The sequence below is a fragment of the Oryctolagus cuniculus genome, chromosome 10, assembly GCF_051225735.1.
Source record: "Oryctolagus cuniculus isolate XC-2025 breed Fujian yellow rabbit chromosome 10, ASM5122573v1, whole genome shotgun sequence".
In the NCBI taxonomy this organism is placed as follows: domain Eukaryota; kingdom Metazoa; phylum Chordata; class Mammalia; order Lagomorpha; family Leporidae; genus Oryctolagus; species Oryctolagus cuniculus.
This window is the reverse complement of record NC_142876.1, coordinates 125,629,994-125,648,819: the sequence shown is the minus strand read 5'-3', so window position 1 is coordinate 125,648,819 and position 18,826 is coordinate 125,629,994. Positions and strand designations below refer to the sequence as shown.

At 48.2% G+C, this 18,826-nt stretch overlaps 1 protein-coding gene and 1 long non-coding RNA gene across 19 annotated transcripts in view; one reads left to right on the top strand and one right to left on the bottom strand.

Annotated features, from left to right (window-relative positions):
* Nucleotides 1-2,644, top strand: part of CNTN6 (contactin 6) — a 251,120-nt gene extending 248,476 nt beyond the window's left edge. For 7 of the 9 annotated variants that reach the window (XM_051831866.3, XM_070051246.2, XM_089305720.1 and 4 more), the window contains 3 exons: nt 850-962; nt 1,594-1,762; nt 2,410-2,644. In XM_051831866.3, the coding sequence (XP_051687826.3) occupies nt 850-962; nt 1,594-1,762; nt 2,410-2,513 (386 nt within the window). In that variant the 3' untranslated portion in view covers nt 2,514-2,644. Of the gene's footprint in view, nt 1-849; nt 963-1,593; nt 1,798-2,409 lie in introns of those variants that run through there. The other 2 variants (XR_016214521.1, XM_089305717.1) reach the window with 2 other exon arrangements.
* LOC103352100 (uncharacterized) overlaps nt 1-18,826 on the bottom strand; it is a 35,457-nt gene that overhangs the window by 6,904 nt on the left and 9,727 nt on the right. For 3 of the 10 annotated variants that reach the window (XR_016214524.1, XR_016214522.1, XR_016214530.1), the window contains exon 2: nt 13,687-13,875. This is a non-coding gene — a long non-coding RNA (uncharacterized LOC103352100). Of the gene's footprint in view, nt 1-1,068; nt 1,302-2,115; nt 2,253-2,429; nt 2,568-3,680; nt 3,699-11,268; nt 12,792-12,813; nt 12,988-13,686; nt 13,876-18,826 lie in introns of those variants that run through there. The other 7 variants (XR_016214523.1, XR_016214525.1, XR_016214529.1 and 4 more) reach the window with 6 other exon arrangements.

The window sequence follows — 18,826 nt, the reverse complement described above, 5'->3', positions numbered from 1 at the left end:
CCATTCTCTCTGCATTCACGTCAGAACGAGAAGCCCGTCTGGATTTGGAGTGGGCATCTTTGGGATGACTGCTAGATTGTGTTCATTTCCCCCAGCAGCTCTCTGTATGTTAAATGGTCTGCATCTTTCCTAAGATACATTCACATTTGATTGGGCCAAGGTAAACATAAGCCAACTTGTGTCAAGCATCAGCTGTCTCCTGGGAACTGAAGAGTGGCCTGCCTCTGGGGAGAGGAGCTGTCACTCAGCAGGTGTGGTGGCAGATGTGACGCCTGCTGTAGGCACCGTGGAAGCAGAAGAGCCCTTCCTGGTGTAGGACGCTGACTCCACCTCTTCTGAGCCGCTGCTGCCTCTGCCACGGGTTCTAGCAGATTCTCCCGAATCCCTCACTCAGGTTTCTTGTGACACGTCTTGATCTGGAGGCGTCAGCTCTATCTAAGAATCCCAACTACTGCAGTGTGGAGGCACGAACGCCTGCAGCCTCACCTAGATGGAGTGTCGGCCGCAGTGCGCGTCTCCTGCACACGGACTGACATCCAGCGGAGCACAGAATGGCCCCTCCACCCACTGCTGTGCCACGCAGTGCACAAGCTCACCAGCCGCGATTCATACTGACACTTAGCAAGTCATCACGAATCCTAAGTGTCAGGAAGGCATTCTCAAATGACCAGAATTTGAATAAATTTGCTTCCTCTGATTAGAATTAATATGTTATTTCAAATGACTGAAAACATTTCAGCTCCTCCTACACTAACACTGAGGACTTGTTTTTCCTTTTCATGTTGATGTGTCACACAGTGACCGTGAGCAGATTAATATTCATTTGGATCTTTGATTATCTTTTTCCAGCTCCAAGCCAACCCCCAGCAAACATTGCCTGGAAGCTCTCAAACTCTAAACTGTGCTTGAACTGGGAGCACGTGAAAACCATGGAAAATGAGTCGGAAGTGTTAGGCTATAAGGTGAGTATTTCCTTCTTTTAAATACAGCCGTTAAATTACTCAAGAACCAAGTGTGTCTCAGCAAATAGAAAACAGATTTTATGCATATGGAAATCAGAATCCTTACCAAGTGGTTCAAAGACACCGGTCACTGCCGATCCCAGAGTGCTCAGAGAAGAGGTTTTAGAGCTAAGTCCAGTCATGTGTCCTCCAGCGTCATAAAGTGAAATCGGGCAGATGCCACTCCGGCCCCTGCCGCAGATGGCAGCGCGTGATGGCAGACGGGAGATGAGGATGAGGTCAGAGACGGGATTCGCCTCTCAGCGCAGATGGAGTTTCTAGCGGCACTAAGACAGGGATCTAGGAAGAGTCGAGAGAGACATTTCCACAGGAGGTGACGGCTGTCACCTCTTGTCAGGCGCGTGCATGGGGACATCTGAGCAGAGTCAAAACCAAGTGATCACTTTCGCAGCAGCTCCAAAGATTAGGGCCTCAGCTATTCACTTAATAGAGAGAAATGGGCTTCATTCCGGAGTCACTGGCCAAGTAGGCAATCTTGTCCCTAGCAGGACAATCGGGTCTCCGTCCCAGGAGGCCTCGTCTGCCCCGGGAACAGCCACGTGCTCGTGCTAATAGAACGTCACCATCTCAGATTCTCTACAGGCAGAGCAGGCAGAGTAAGATGCACGTTCTGGAAACCAACAACACCTCGGCGGAGCTGCTGGTTCCCTTCGAAGAGGATTACTTGATAGAAATAAGAACCGTGAGCGACGGTGGAGACGGGAGCAGCAGCCAGGAGATCCGGATCCCCGGAATGTCCAGTGAGTGCAGCCCCGCGGCCTCTGCAGGTTTCTAACCCACACCACTGCCCCGGGAGCTATCCGACCGTGTGTACGTGTCGGGTGACGTCAGAGGTCCGGGCTCCAGGTGCAGTGTGAGTAGGAGGCGGTGACCTGGTCCCCTGACTGACCCGTCAGGTGTGCACCGTGTACACAGCCAGTGTTCTGTGTGTTCACTGAAACTCTGAGGGACTCCACTGTGAGTCACTGGAGCACCGGCACCGGGATGGGGGGACCCCCACAGCCACTGTGCACGGGCCCCTTCCGCACTCCTGGCTCACGGCGGCCACTCAGCCCCCCAGCTCCCCAGTCCTCCTGAGCGTGCTAGCACCCTCAGAGCGGGCATACAGAGGTAACCGCTGCTTCTGCTGTGGAGGAGTCACTCGGCAGCCTGAGGCTGTGCCGCAGGTCACGGGCCCTGCCCGCCAGGCCGACTGTGCCGATGCCGGCATTGTTCGTTTGCATTTTTATACTGGAAACAGATATCAAAGGACAGAGGGTCAAGGCACTTCCTAAAATTGAATAAAATGCCAATGAAACAGGTGTAACAGGATAAGCTCCTAGAGAGAATATAACAAGCAACTTGACTTTCCCTCAAGATGATCTTGTTTGATTTTCCTGTTTTGCAGGTTTGAGTTCCAGAGGAATTCAGGTCTTGGGCTCCAGTGCCCACCTCCTGCCAGCCGTGCTGGTTTCTGCTGTCTCCCTGTTCGGCCGCTTCTCTGACGAATGAACCACAAATCTGCACTTTTGAAAGCAGTTAACTCTGACACATTCTTTACACGGACTTGTTTGGAGAGAAAGTGTATATTATTAAGATCTTGTAAATATCTGTGGCACATTAATAAACAGATTTTAAACATGTTTGGATTCTGATCGCATACACGTGAAGGTGCCACATGACCCGAGGAGCAGTGGCTGCCGGGACTTGAGGGTAACCAGCCTGGGGTGGTGGTGTCAGTGTCCCCTGATGATGGCAACGATAGGAACTCAGTCTCCAGTCACCACCGCCGGGTGCACCCCCAGTGCTGCAGCCGGTTCACCCCAATGCCTGAAAGGTGCACCCAACTCAAAAACACAATGTAAGTCTTTGTTTATAGTTGAGATTATTTAAAAGTGTAAGCCTGCTAACCACGGTGAGCTTCTACCTCTGGCCTGAGCTGCAGCGAGGCAGCTGCCGGCAGCCCATCACTGTGCAGTGTCCACCTGAACCAGCTTCCGCGAGTTGCAGAGCGAGTGAGCAGAATCAGGCACCTCCTGGAGACCTCCCCCCACCCCGCCCCTGCAAGGCGTGGGTATGGCGGCCATTTCTCACTGCAAAGCTCAGCTTTCCACTGACCCCACACTCCCGACTTGCAAGAGGCATGGGTGTGTCGCAGGCAATTATTAAGAACTGAGAGCAGAGTGTGTGGCCTCCTTGTATGAACCAAAGAAGTCTGGGAGCAGAACTGTTGGACCAGATTTGCTATGCTTTGGTCTAAATACCTGTGTGAGCTATAACATAACAGACAATAACAGCGAGAGCTTAGGGTTTTGTGACTTGGTTCTGTCCAGGGTTAACCGAGTGTTCAGGACACACACTCTGGAGAAGGTCCAGACATGACACGGCCACTCTGGCCACCAGGTTCCCTCACAGCACCTCAGGGCGTGGGTCCTGCTCTGCTGCCCGCACAGCCAGCTTTGCTGTCCTGGGCCTCAGGTGAGAAGTGGGCTCACTAGTGTTGCCTTCTTAGCAGGGTGCAGATTTCAGTTATGAGGAAAACACCTGAACCATACCCACAGCCCTCAAATCACACAGTTCTCAATGCTGGATTCTGTCCTCTTTACTTCTAAAGTATGCAGAAGTCTGAACACCCAGGACACGCTCCTCGTCTGAACGGCACAAGGTCCCACGCCTGCCTCTCCCCGGTGCTGCAAGCTAAGAAGCAACAGCAAACACTCGTGGTCACAGCTGCGGTCTGTCCCACGCTCGTCCTGAGTCCAGGCAGTGTCCATACGTGGACAGGATGTGTGTCTTGCTCCCCGTGACTGGCACGTTAGGGGCACAGGCATGTGTGCGAGGCTCTGACAGCTGGCACGGTTCTCACTCATAACTTTTAGTGTCTGCAGAGTGCACGTTGCTTCGTGAGTTGTGAGTTCTTAAGTCTACTCACTATCTGCAATATCCCTGACATGTCCTCAATTCACTCTCAACTTCTCAGGATATAACCTGCATAAACACTCAGCCGCATGTGCTTGGCTCGTTTCAGACCTCCACAGTTAGCAAGCCCGGGGCAGGCCCCGGACCACCTTCATTTCACTGATGCTGGGGTTGCAGTACACAGAGCGGGGCAATGGAAGTTGTCTACGCAGAGCTGCTGTCCTCTTCTGCTCTGAATGAAAGCCCTGATTTTTAACTTACTGCGTTTCTTTGGTTTTAATATAATCTAAAACAAATTCAGTATTTTATCTTAATGTCAAAATCTTTACATGGCAAAATAGTTTCTATAAAAATGCAAAAGTGGGTACCAAGATGGCAGAGTAGGGAGGGATCTTACTGGTCTAGCCCAGGAGAAGATTGTTTTAAAATGTGGAGATAGTGTATTCTCAAGGAAGAGTTAGGGAGAAAATGGCAGAGGAAACTCGAGCGAAATCAGAGGGGCACAGTAGACCTACGTGGAGGGCATGGGCGCCCACGACTCGGGACTCCAACAGCCAAGAGCCTACACACCAGTGTTGGAAAGTGAGGTGAGACCAGACCCCAGCATCCAAGCCACTGCTGAGAAAGCTGCAAGAAGAGCTGAGAGGGAACCAGCTTGGAGCCCCATGGGGGGACGTGCACCAGCCAAACTAGAGGAAAACCAGAAAAAGGTAGGACAGACACGTCACTCTCCACTCACTGGACAGTGGTGGGCGCCATTTTGGACATACGTAACAGCTGCGCCAGCAACCAGCCAGGACTCCTGACTCTGGTGGGAGGACAAACAGGGCCGGGAGCCTGTGTGAGGCTTCTGTGCTGGGACTGAAAATCCGAGGGTGTGTGGGAGGACTCACGGTGTGGCTGGCACTTCGGCAGTCTCAATGGGAGACGCCACAAGCAAGGGGTTCCTGGCTACTTGGAGAGAGACGTTGCGGGGGAACCGACCTTACACAGAGGACTGCACAGGTCCTTTGTGTGGTCCTCGGGACAGAGCGGATGAGTATTATACCCAGCGGGGCTGTCACTCAAGCAGTGGTCTGCACTGAGGAGGGGAGCTCAGCTGAGCAGAATAAATTTCCCTTCTGATTAAACAGTGAAGACTGACCAGGCCAAATCTGGGTGTGCCGCCCGAGGCACGCCCTTAACCCTGCAGAAACGAACAGAGCTCTCTGGCCACACCCACTACAAGCCTCTGGAGATTCACTGAAAGCAGACAGTCCACTTATCTATAGTCATAGAACAGTGATAAAAGCAGCCACGGTGGGGGGACCGAATATCTCCGTCTGCAAATGCCAAACAACAAACACCAACTCAAGAAACAAGAATAAGAAAGACAACGTGATGCCCATAAGAACACGACACTTCAATACTAGATTGTGAAGATGATGAGATTGAAGAAAAGCAAGAAATGAATTCTAAAAATTCATAAGACTGCAGAGAAGTAATCAGAAGCAAATGCACAAACGACTGAAATCCATACAGGACATGAAAGAAAGTTTTCTCCCATGAAATTGAGATCTTAAAGAGAAAGCAAAATGAAATGAAGAATTCAACAGAACGAATATAAAATATAGTGGAGAGCCTTAACAACAGAATCGGCCAAAGCAGAAGAAAATTGGACTTAGAAGACAAAGCATAGGAAAGTTGACAGTTAAACGAAAGACAAGAAGAGGACACTATACAACTGGATAACACTGTTGGGAATCTACAGGACACTATAAAAAGACGAACATGTGGGTTCTAGGAGTTCCTGAAGTCATGGAGAGAGAAAGGATTAGAAGGCCTTTTTTAGTGAAATAATAGCAGAAAACTTTCCTGGTTGAGACAAAGAAAGGGACATCCAAGTACAGGAAGCACACAAAACTCCTAATAGACATGACCAGAAAGATCTTTGCCACAACACACTGTAATCAAACTCACCACAGTAAAACATAAAGAGAAGATTCTAAAATGTGCACGAGAAAAACGTCAGATTACTCTCAGAGGATCTCCAATTAGATTCACAGTGATTTCTCATCAGAAACCCTACTGGCTAGGAGAGAATTGCGAGACATAGTCCAAGTCTTAAGAGAAAAAAAAGACTGTCATCCCAGAATATTATACCCTGGAAGGCTCTCATTTGTGAATAAAGGTGAAATAAAGACCTTCCATAACAAACAGTAATTGAAGGAATTTGTCACCATTTGACTAGCCATACAAAAGATGCTTAAGGATGTATTGCACACAGAAACATGGTTATCAGTACAAAAGAAGGTAAAAGAAGAAAATCTCTCAGTAAAAGTTCAAAGGAAATTCAAAGTAAAAAATGTGAATATTTTTGGAAAAATGACAGAGCAAAGTCATTACTTATCAATAGTCACCTTGAATGTAAATGGCCTCAGCTCCCCAGTAAAAAGACACAGACAGGAAGAATGGATTAAAAAAAAACAAAACCCATCTATTTGCTGCCTACAAGAAACACATCTCACCAACAACGATGCACGCAGAATGAAAGTTAGAGGATGGAAGAACACAGTCCATGCCACAGAAATCAAAAAAGAGCTGGTGTAGCCATCCTAATATCAGACAGAATAGACTGTAACACAAAAAATGTTAACAGAGACAAAGAGGGGCACTATATAATGATTAAGGGATCAAGTCAACAGGAAGATGGAACTATTATAAATGTATATGCACCTAATTACAGGGCACCTGGCTATTTAAAAGATATGTTAAAGGATTTAAAGGGACACTTAGACTCTAATACAATAGTACTGGGGGACTTCAATACTCCACTTTCAGCAATGGACAGATCAACCAGACAGAAAACCAATGAGGAAATAGATTTAATTGACAATATAGACCAAATGGATCTAACAGATATCTACAGAACTTTTCGTCCTACACATAAAGAATTTACATTCTCAGCAGTACATGGAACCTACTCTAGGATTGACCACATACTAGGCCATAAAGCGAGTCTCAGGAAATTCAAAAACGTTGAAATAATACCACGCACCTTCTTAGACCACAGTGGAATGAAGCTGCAAATCAGCAACTCAGGAATCTCTAGCACATGTGGAAACACAGAGAGATGAACAACATACTCCTGAATGAACAGTGAGCCATAGAAGAAATCTTAAGAGAAATCAAAAACTTTCTGGAAGTAAATGAGGATAACAGCACAACATATCAAAACTTATGGGGTACAGCAAAAAGGGTGTTAAGAGGAAAGTTTATAGCAATAGGTGCCTACATCAAGAAACTGGAAAAGCACCACACAAAGGAGCTTTCAATGCATCACAACGAGATAGAAAAATAACAGCAAACCAAACCCCAAACTAGTAAGAGCAAAAGAATAATTAAAATTAGAGAAGAAATCAACAAAATTGAATCCAAAAAGAACCAACACAAAAGATCAGCAAAATGAAGAGCTACTTTTTCAAAATAAATAAATAAATAAACAAAACTGACACGCCATTGGCCCAACTAACCAAACAAAAAGGAGGGAGAAAACCCAAATCAATAAAATTAGAGATGAAAAAGGAAATGTAACAACAGACACCACAAAAATAAAGAGTCATCAGAAATTATTACAAAGAGTTGTATGTCAACAAACTGGGAGACATGGAAGAAACGGATAGATTCCTAGACACATACAACTTACCTAAATAGAGCCATGAAGACATAGAAAAACCTAAACAGACCTATAACCAACACAGAAATTGAATCAGTAGTAAAGGCTCTCCCAACAAAGAAAAGCCCGGGACTGGATGGATTCACTGCTGAATTCTACCAGACATTTAAAGGAGAACTAACTCTAATTCTTCTCAAGCTATTCAAAACAATTGAAAGAAAGGGAATCCTCCCAAATTCTTTCTACTAAGCCAGCATCACCTTAATTCTTAAACCTGAAAAAGATGCAACAGAGAAAGAAAATTACAGACTAATTTCCCTGATGAACATAGATGCTAAAATCCTCAATAAAATTCTAGCCAATTGAATCCAACAAAATATCAGAAAGATCATCCACCCAGACCATGTGGGATGTAGGTCAGGAAAGCAGGAATGGTTCAACATTCACAAATCAATCAATGGGATACATCATATTAATAAACTGCTTAACAAAACCATACGATTATCTCAATAGATGCAGAGAAACCATCTGATAAAATACAACACCCTTTCATGATAAAAACTTTAGGCAAATTGGGTATAGAAGGAATATTCCTCAGCACAATGAAGGCAATTTATGACAACCCCACAGCTGGCTTCATACTGAGTTGGAAGGATTTCCACTGAGATCCAGTACCAGAGAGGCATGCCCACTCTCACCACTGCTAATCTATATAGTCCTGGAAGTTTTAGCCAGAGCCATTAGGCAAGAAAAATAAATCAAAGGGATACAAATGGGGAAGGAGGAAATCAAACTATCCCTAGTTACAGATGATATGATTCCATACAGAGGGGATCCAAATAACTCCACTAATTGACTACTGGATTTCATAGAAGACTTTGGTAAAATGGCAGAATATAAAGACAATACACAAAAATCAACAGCCTTTGTATACACAGACAATGCCATGGCTGGGAAAGAACATTTAAGATCAGTCTCACTCACAATAGCTACAAAAAAGAATCAAACACCTTGGAATAAATGTAACCAAGGATGTCAAAGATCTCCACAATGAGAATTACAAAACATTAAAGAAAGCAACAGAAGAAGATACAAAAAATGGAAAAATCTTCCATGTTCACGGGTTAGAAGAATCAATATCATCAAAATGGCCATTCTTCCAAAAGCAATTTCCAGATTCAACGCGATACCAATCAAATTGCCAAAGACATTTTTCTTAGATCTAGAAAAAATGATGCTGAAATTCATATGGAGGCATAGGAGACCTCGAACATCTAAAACAATCCTCTACAACAAAAACAGAGCCAGAGGCATCACAATATGAGATTTCAAGACATACTACAGGGCAGTTATAATCAAAACAGCCTGGTACTGGTACAGAAACAGATGGATAGACCAATGGAACAGAATAGAAACACCAGAAAGTCAATCTAACCAGCTGCAACCAACTTATATTTGATCAAGGAGCTAAAACCAATCCCTGGACCAATGACAGTCTATTCAACAAATGGTGCTGGGAAAACTGGATTACCATACCTTACACCTTACACAAAAATCCACTCAACATGCATTAAAGATCTAAATCTACAACCCAACACTATCAAATTATCAGAGAAAATCAAGACACCCTGCAAGGCACAGGCAAAGACTTCTTGGAAAAGACCTCAGAGGCACAGGCAGTCAAAGCCAAAATTAACAATTGAGATTACATCAAATTGAGAAGTTTCTGTATGGCAAAAGAAACAGGAAAGTGAAGAGGCAAATGACAGAACGGGGGAAGTTATTTTCAACTCATGCAATTGATAAAGGATTAATAACCAGAATCTACAAAGTGATCAAGAAACTCCACAACAACAAAACAAACAACCCACTTAAGAGATGGGCCAACTTAAACAGACATTTTTCAAAAGAGGAAATCCAAATGGCCAACAGACACATGAAAAAATGTTCAGGACCACTAGCAATCAGGGAGATGCAAATCAAAACCATAATGAGGTTTCACCTCACCCGTTAGAATGGCTCACATTCAGAAATCTACCAACAACAGATGCTGGCAAGGATGTGGGGAAAAAGGGACACTAATCCACTGTTGGTGGGAATGCAAACTGGTAAAGCCACTATGGAAGACAGTTTGGAGATAACTCAGAAATCTGAATATAGCCCTCCCACATGACCCAGCCATCCCACTCCTCGGAATTTACCCAAAGGAAATTAAATTGGCACATAAAAGAGCTATCTGCACCTCCATGTTTATTGCAGTTCAATTCACAATAGCTAAGACCTGGAATCAACCTAAATACCCATCAACTTTAGACTGGATAAAGAAATTATGGGATATGTACTCTATGGAATACTACACAGCAGTAAAAAAAAAAAACAATGAAATCTGGACATTTGCAGCAAAATGGATGCACCTGGAAAACATCATACTTACTGGAATAAGCCAGTCCCAAAGGGACAAGTATCATATGTTCTCTCTGATCTGTGACAACTAACTGAGCACCTAAAAGGAAACCTGTAGAAGTGAAACTGACACTATGAGAAACAGTGACTTGATCAGCTCTTGTCTTGACTGTCAAAAAACAGCTTACTATTTAATTCTTTTTAGTATTTTCTTTTTCTACTTAATACCATTGGTTGAACTCTTTACTTAACAAAGAATTATTCTTAGGTGTTTAAATCCAATTGAAAATTGATCCCTGTTACAAATAAGAGTGGGAATAAGAGAGGGAGGAGATAAACAGTTTGGCACATTTTCCCGTGGACTTACCCCTAAGTTAAAGCTAAAAACTCACCCCTAAGGGTAAAGCTAAAAACTTGTCATAGCATTCCAAATCCCATTAAGTTGTCAGGTACCAAGGCCATCTTACTAGTTAAAGTGATCACTTTGAGTGCGCAGCTGATCATATAGATAGGAGTAAGTGTCAAAGGGATCACATAAATAGGACCAAGTGTCTGCTAATAACAATTGGTAGACTTAAAAAGGAGAGAACAATCCAACATGGGAAGCCGGCCACCCAGCAGACTCACAGAATGACAAACGCCCTAAACAGCACTCTGACCTCAGAATCAGCCCTTAAGGCATTCAGATCTGGCTAAGAAGCCCATGAGAGTAATCAGGCATGGAAAGCCAAGACACTGTGGCAAAAAATGATCTACATTAAGGATCTCTGTGAATGAGCGCCCGGTGGAAAGAAGGGGCCATCAAAGAAGGAGGTACCTTTCTCTGAAGGGAGGAGAACTTCCACTTTGCTTATGGTCCTTTCTAAATACCGAAAACATTTGTGGACTCAAAAGGCTTCCATAGCCTTGGCAGCTCATGACAAGGGCCTCCAGTGATCACTGACCTCATAGATAAGAGTGTCAATTGTTAAATCAACAGCAGGAGTCACTTACTCCCCATGTAGGACCTCAGTCTTTATTGAGCAGTACTATGAGAATCAATGGCCAAATCTGTCTTCAAACAGCGCTTTCTACTATGTGTGTCTGTGTGGGTGCATACTGTTGAAATCTTCACTGAGTACAGAGTTGGTCTTCTGTACATAAAGATAATTAAAACTGAATCTTAATGAAGAATGGAATGGGAGAGGGAGTAGGAGGTGGGACAGGAGTTGGGGTGGGAGGGCAGCTGTGGGGGGAAGAACAAATATATTCCTAAAGCTGTACCTATGAAATTTATATTTATTAAATACAAGCTTTCTAAAAAATATAAAAGCATTTTTCCCACTGCTTTTATAAGGCATAAGATTCCCATGATCAGAAAAGAAACAAGAGAGTCACTATATTTTTAAAACCCTGTGTTAGCACACTCTACAAAGTCCTGGGGACAGAGAATGAGGCTTCCAACACACACCTGCTTTCTGGACTGCCTTATTTAGCCAATTGCGGGCACCGTTTGCTTTCCCTTAGTTTCCTGTTTTCCTGAGGAAGTAAGTTACTTTCCATTTTAGGCTGGACTGAGAAACAAGCTAACCTAAGCCGCAGGTTTTGCTTGGGAAGTAACATATCCTCAGAACAAATGAAATGAAAATAAAATTCTGGGAGTATAGCAGTTTTTGAGAAAACACCAGAAATGCCAAGTGATTTTGGTTTTGGATGCCATGCACATCAAAATCTTCTTTGCAATGCCTTAGAAGGTGCTCATTCAGTTCAGACTGAGGGCGACAGAGAAGGCACGGTGACTGGAGAGGCTGTGCAGAGGCCAGTGGGCCCTGGCACGCCAGGCACTGCCCGAGCCTGCTGGCTGGGATACCTGCAGCTTTGTCCCATTATTCCTGGAGCAGAGTGGCCTACAGGGCAGGGTCCTGGCTCGAGAGATCAACTGATATTTACAAGTCGTATGAAGATGAAAAGCAGTACATAAATTCTAGTGTTTATATGATTTCCCCACAGGAATGCTGACTTCTGCACTGGCCCCATGGGAAGTGTGCTTCCGGGACTGACGCCAGGCACCGGCCTGCAGGAGGCGGACCTGCCTCAGGTCAAAGGCCAGTTTGGAGGCGATGAAGATCCAGATGAACGCCTAACAGGCCACCCAGGGCGATGGTTTTACTTCCAACTTGAAGTAACACCGTCTGCTCGTGACTAGCGCTCTCCATGTCACTAAGAACAGCAGCGACACATGTGTTCCCTACATGACACACAGGCGTAACAGGCACCGGCTGCTCTCAGGGACTTTAGAGCACCACCGAGACGTGAGGAATCTCAGCCTGCCTTGTCTGGGAGTGGAGCACAGCCGAGTACATCCCGTCTTCTAAGCCAGATCATTTTTTTTACCTGCTGTCATTTAAATTAGTGTATTTATGCCAGCCAATGCCCACGGTGCTGTTTCCGGACTCTGAGTCCTTAGGGGAGTCCAGTTTAGCAGGCTATCGAGAGACCCCCTGCACACGGACGCAGCTCAGCTGGCCTCCGGCAATGTCTGCAACCTCTTAAAGTTTCGAGCTAGACCGTAGCTGGAGAATGCTGCCACCAAAGGCGATTCAAATTCCCATACCTTGTCAACAGACCAACATATGTGAGCGTTTGTCACAGTCAACAAAATGGGTTTGTCTGGCACCAATGCCCTGTGTCAGGAAGCTCCGTGCATGGAGGTCCCATCTCACGTGGCAGTGACCGAGGCACGGCTGGGCCTGCGTGTTCATGTCCCATCTCACCCAGAACAGGAGTCCCATTCGTCCTGCATCCTTCACTCCCAGGGCAGGAGACAGCAGCGCCTGCAACAGCATGGTGCTTACTGAAAAGCAGCCAGGGGGAGAGCTCTGCATAAAACCAGACTCTCACTGCTGCGCCCCTGCAAGGCACAGGGCTACCTGAAGAGCGCGCCTTCTGAGTGAAGCTTCTGCGATGCAATTCCACCACTTAATGTGATGCACACTTGGTGCCTTCCCTCTTTTAATTCTTCAAAGCCGTCTAAAATTAAAGTGAATTTTAAGGGCAACTTTTTAAAAACAGAAAACACTACGTAATATATAAAAGCGTCTTCTGCAAGATTTTTATCATACAAACTATTCAGAGGTTCTTGGGGAGAAACAAGACCCCTGGAGCTGTAACCCCAAGCGGCCGCAGGGCAGCTCCCCGGGGTGGGAAGCCTGGGGCAGCGTCTCCGGCTTTTTCTGCAGCACACTGGCTAAAATCTACACAGTACGAACGGAACGCGCATGCGTCAATGCCAAGTCCGCCACCAGTCAATCTGGAGAGTACTTTCAGTTGGTGGTTGTAGCACAGCCTGTCTGTTCATGGCACTGCTTCCCTAAGTCATACCATAATACTGCTTCCCTAAGTCATACCATAAGAGTCAGTTTTATTTTTAAAAGCTGAAAATAGCTGATGGGCTTCTTAACAATGTCAGAAACAAATAGTTCTTCAGCGTTTGAGAAGATGCAGACTTTTGGCCCTGGGCAGAACCCGCAGAGCCAAGGCAGAAGTCACCAGTGTGTGTGTGTGCACGTGTGTATGTGTGCGAAGATGGAACGTCTCAGTGTCTGGGTGCACCTTGCACACCATCCCACCTGCCCCCCTGCCCCCCTCACCCAGGGGCTGGGGACCCTCCTCCCTGCACCACCGCCCCGAGCTTTCATAGACCATTCAGGAAGCTGGCCCCGTACTCACCGGAGTCCCGACTCTCCGTCGTGTGTCGTGTAGTGTATTCAGACGACGTTTTGTATGGTAGAACGGCCACTGGAACAGCAAACCCTTACTCAGTCACCTTAAGCAAGATCCGTATTTGTTCTGCACTTCAGTTCTTCATCCGTGAGTGAGCATCACACGCCTTCCTCCATAACACTTCATAGGACCGTCCTGGGGAAACATAAAATAAATCTAAGTGGTTTTGATACATACTTAGATACATACTTAGCTGCATACTTAGATACATACCTAGATACATACTAGCAGAGTTGGGACAGAGTGGGTTGAGCCAGCACTTGGGACACCAGCAACCTGCTGACCTGCTGGGAAGGCAGTGGATGACGGCCAAGTGCTGGGGCCTTGCTCTCCACAGGAGATCAGAATGGAGACTGGTTCCTGGCTCTGGCCTGGCCTAGACCTGGGGTTTGTGGGCTTTTCAGGATGAAGCAGTGAATGAAACACGCTCGCTCTCGCTCTCACTCTCTCATTCTTGCTTGGTCACTATTTCTTGCAAATAAATAAATAAGTTGGTGGGTTTTTTTTTTTTTTTTTTGACAGGCAGAGTGGACAGTGAGAGAGAGAGAGACAGAGAGAAAGGTCTTCCCCTGCCGTTGGTTCACTCTCCAATGGCTGCCGCAGCCGGCGCACCGCACTGATCCGATGGCAGGAGCCAGGAGCCAGGTACTTCTCCTGGTCTCCCATGGGGTGCAGGGCCCAAGCACCTGGACCATCCTCCACTGCACTCCCTGGCTAGAGCAGAGAGCCGGCCTGGAAGAAGGGCAACCGGGACAGAATCCAGCGCCCCGACCGGGACTAGAACCTGGTGTGCCGGCGCTGCTAGGCGGAGGATTAGCCTAGTGAGCCGCGGCGCCGGCCTAGTTGGTGGGTTTTTAAAAAGAGCAAGCGTACAGCCGGCGCCGTGGCTCAATAGGCTAATCCTCCACCTTGCGGCGCCGGCACACCGGGTTCTAGTCCCGGTTGGGGCGCCGGATTCTGTCCCGGTTGCCCCTCTTCCAGGCCAGCTCTCTGCTATGGCCAGGGAGTGCAGTGGAGGATGGCCCAGGTGCTTGGGCCCTGCACCCCATGGGAGACCAGGAAAAGCACCTGGCTCCTGGCTCCTGCCAGGATCAGCGCGGTGCGCCGGCTGCAGCGGCGGCCATTGGAGGGTGAACCAGCGGCAAAGGAAGACCTTTCTCTCTCTGTCTCTCTCTCTCACTGTCCACTCTGCCTGTCAAAAAAAAAAAAAAAAAAAAAAAAAAAAAAAAAAAAAAGAGCAAGCGTAATGGCGACAAGTTCCTTCTAATCCACTGCTTCAGATGAAGTGTGGTGAGCAGGGGAGAAGCCCTGTGGTGACTTTTCCAAACAGATTCTGTTGTCACTTTAATCATGTAAATACCTAATTTTACTCTTTGTTTTCAAAGGCCCAGTAATGAACTCTGCCGAAACATTCCTTGTTTACCACGTTCCATACGCTGTGCGTGGCTCCGTAGAAAACAGAGAGGAGAAACGTGCTGCTGAGACGGGGACGAGGCATGGCCCAGCCAGCGCTGTCGCCATCCTGAAGGAATTCAGAGCCGGCAGCGGCTGCAGGGGACCAGCACTGCACGGCGGCGCTGCCTGCCGAGGGAACGTTTCTGCACACAAAGGCAGGGACGCGGGGAAGAAGCCGGGCACTGACAGAACGAGAGAAGCCTGCTCCAGAAAACCGTCCCCACAAACGCTCCAGCTCCTTGGGGACCGTGGGTGCGAAAGGAGAGAGAGTCAGAAGGGGGCCTCTCCACTCCCGTGTAAATGGACGACCCTGGCATTGTCCTAGGACAAAGGAGTGTGGCCGGCGGCTGGTGCCTGCGATGCACTCCGCAGACCTGCTGAGAGTCGCCCACCGGCGGGCTGCAAGGCGGGCGGTGGATGCCCGAGGTTTATTCTCAGTGTTACTTTATCAGGGAAGGAAGCACCTAGCAATGCAGAGGGAAGGGAATCGAGAACTTCTGTGTGCAGGTCTAAGGGGGAGAGAGCTCTGAGAGGTCAGGGGTCACATCCGGTGCAAGTTGGGGACACCTGCGAGAGGTTTGGGAGGCGTGAGTGGAAAAGCCAGAGCTACCCACAAGAGGCCGCGGGCACCGCTGGATGGGGGACTGAAGCTTTCTCTCAGCACCCTGGTGGGGTGGGGTACATGTCAGGGGTCAGCTCCCCAACGGAGAGCAGTGACCCTGGCCTCTGGGTGGACCACTGCCACGATGCACTTCCTCTCCCAAGTCTCAGGTTGCTTCCATATAATGCACTGCTTCGTCTGGCAAACTCTAAGCAACTTGGAGTGATGTAAGTTGTGTAAGTGATTGATGCACATCGCTGCTCTAAGACAAGACCCTACAAGTACTGCAAGAGCCTGACTCAGCCATCAAAGCAATTCCAAGTATTCTCTCTCTCTCACTTTATCCAGCTTAAACATGGTTTTCACCCGTGAGACGCGCAGGAACATTTGACATGCACAAGAGAAAACCACTTAGCCGTACCACAGACAGCTCCTGTAGCTTGTGACAACATGGGTGAAGCTGGAGGAACCGTGTTCAGCAAAACACGGGAGGCACAGGAAGATAAGCACTGCACGCTCTCACGCACATGTGGACTTAAAACATGACCTCAGAGAGACAGAATGAATAGGGGATGCCAGAGGCTGGGGTGGTGTGGGCAGGACAAAGGACACAAAGTGTCAGCTGCAAAGGAAAACGAGTTGTAGAATCCAGTGACTGCATTACAGGGATGTGGCATCATTAGGCAGGGATAAGGCAGTAGTTGTACAGTGTCGTCCCCACAAAATTCCTGATCATCTGAAGTAACCCATGTATGACTTAACCAGGTTTAGCCTTTCCACACTGAAATATTCTTTTTTTTTTTTTTTTTTGACAGGCAGAGTGGACAGTGAGAGAGAGAGAGACAGAGAGAAAGGTCTTCCTTTGCCGTTGGTTCACCCCCCACTGGCCGCTGCGGCTGGCGCACCGCGCTGATCCGATGGCAGGAGCCAGGTGCTTCTCCTGGTCTCCCATGGGGTGCAGGGCCCAAGCACTTGGGCCATCCTCCACTGCACTCCCGGGCCACAGCAGAGAGCTGGCCTGGAAGAGGGGCAACCGGGACAGAATCCGGCGCCCCGACCGGGACTAGAACCCGGTGTGCCGGCGCCGCAAGGCGGAGGATTAGCCTAGTGAGCCGCGGCGCCGGCCTGAAATATTCTTTAAAACATCACCTTGTACACAATGAATACATACAGTTTGCTATGTCAATTCAGAAAAAATGTACAAGAGATAATATACAGTGAGAAGCCCTCAGTCAATGGGCTTTGCTCACATACAAATGAGAAACAGACGATCACAAATATCCAACAGCAGATCTCGACGTTGTTACAAGCGCAGGGCGCGAGGAGCCGGTGACCGGCACTTGCTCCTTGTCTTCAAGACCTCGCTGCACAAGACTCCAGGCAAGGCTTCTGCTGACTGACCTCCGGAACACGCAGCACCTTGTCTAGCGGTGTGTCATTTCACAGTACAGAGAACAGTGTAAATACGAGCAGTTTCCACTTCATGCTACGAAAGGCCCCTCTCCGCACGTGCACTTACAACGCACTGCTGTTTCTAGCCCAGTGCAGCAGACGTCCATCAGCTGCCCTGCAGCTCAGCCTGCGCCGTTACCAGAGTGCGTCTCAGCGCGGCGCTGCAGGCAAGGGTCCCTGACTCGATCACGGCAGCGCAGAGGGTGCTCACGTGCAGAAGGCCCCTCCAGGGAAACACGGTGGGGACCCCCTTTCTGACTATTCCCATGGCTTTGGTTGCATCCACACAGCAAGAATAGCTTTAAAATTGTTCTAAAGCTTTCACAGGCCAGCATCGTGGCCCAGTGGGCTCAGCCGCTGTGTGCCACGTCTGCGTGCCGTATCAGAGCGCTTGTGCAGGCCCTGGCCATTCTGCTGCTGGTCCAGCTCCTGACAGTATGCCCGAGATGGCAGCACACGGCTGCCCAAGGACTTGGGCCCCTGCCACCCTAAGATCCAGAAGGAGTTCCTGGCTCTTGCTGTGACATGGCACAGAAGGGCAGCTGCAGCCATCTGGAAGATGGAAGATCTCTTTCTATCTCTGTGCTCCTGTCTCCTGTCTCTCTGTCACTCTGCCTTCCAAACAAATTAATACAGCAAATGAAGGTTTCACAAAGCATCTCTGACTTGATATCTTTCTTCTGAGCGTGCACTTGGGAGAGACAACAGGAAGTCTTAGGACAGGACGGGTGGTGGGTCTCCCTGACGGTGCCTGTAGCCCACACAGGACCTGGGGATGTCTTGTCTCTCATGGCCAAAGGGATGTTAACAGTGTGGTTCGATGAGGGTCTTGCTGTGGGAAGTGTGCCCAGGGTTGCTCTAGGGCCCCAGTGTAGTCTCTCGAGTCTTCAGAGGTGGACACGGGAGGTGGCAGCCAGGGCTGTCCCCGGCTCTGAGGGTTGAGGAAGGGGTCACAGCCCAAGGAGGAAAAGGATGACGCAGCTCTCGGGAGGACGCAGCCTCAGCCTTGATTTCACCCGGGGAAATCTACTTTGTGCTTTAAAAAGAGGGAGAGAGGGAGGGCAGAGAGGGGGGAGAGGGGGTTGGGGGAGGGGGGCAAGGGGAGAGGGGGGAGAGAGGGAGAGGAGAGGGGGAGAGGGAAGAGAGGGAGAGGGGGGAGAGAGAGAGAGAGAGAAAGAAAAAGAGTTCACTTCCCAAATGACTGCAAAATTGGGGCTGGTCTAGGCCGAAACCAGAGGCTTCCTCTGGTCTCCCACGCGGGTGCAGGGGCCCAAGCACTGGGCCATCTTCTGCTGCTTCCCAGGCCACAGCAGGGAGCTGGACTGGAAGTGCAGTGCAGGACCCTAACTGGCTCTACTATAAGGGATGCCAGCACACGGTGCCACTACGCTGGTCCCCACTTTGTGATTTCGTAAGCTCACGCTGTGGGCCCAGCAGTGGGTGTGATAAGCTGCCAGCTTCACACAGGGCTGGGCTAGTCAGAAACAGAATGCCGGCGGAGAACACAGTTTACCTGACTGCCAGTGTCAACACTACCAAACTGTACACACATGGGAATGTTTACATAACGCAGCACAG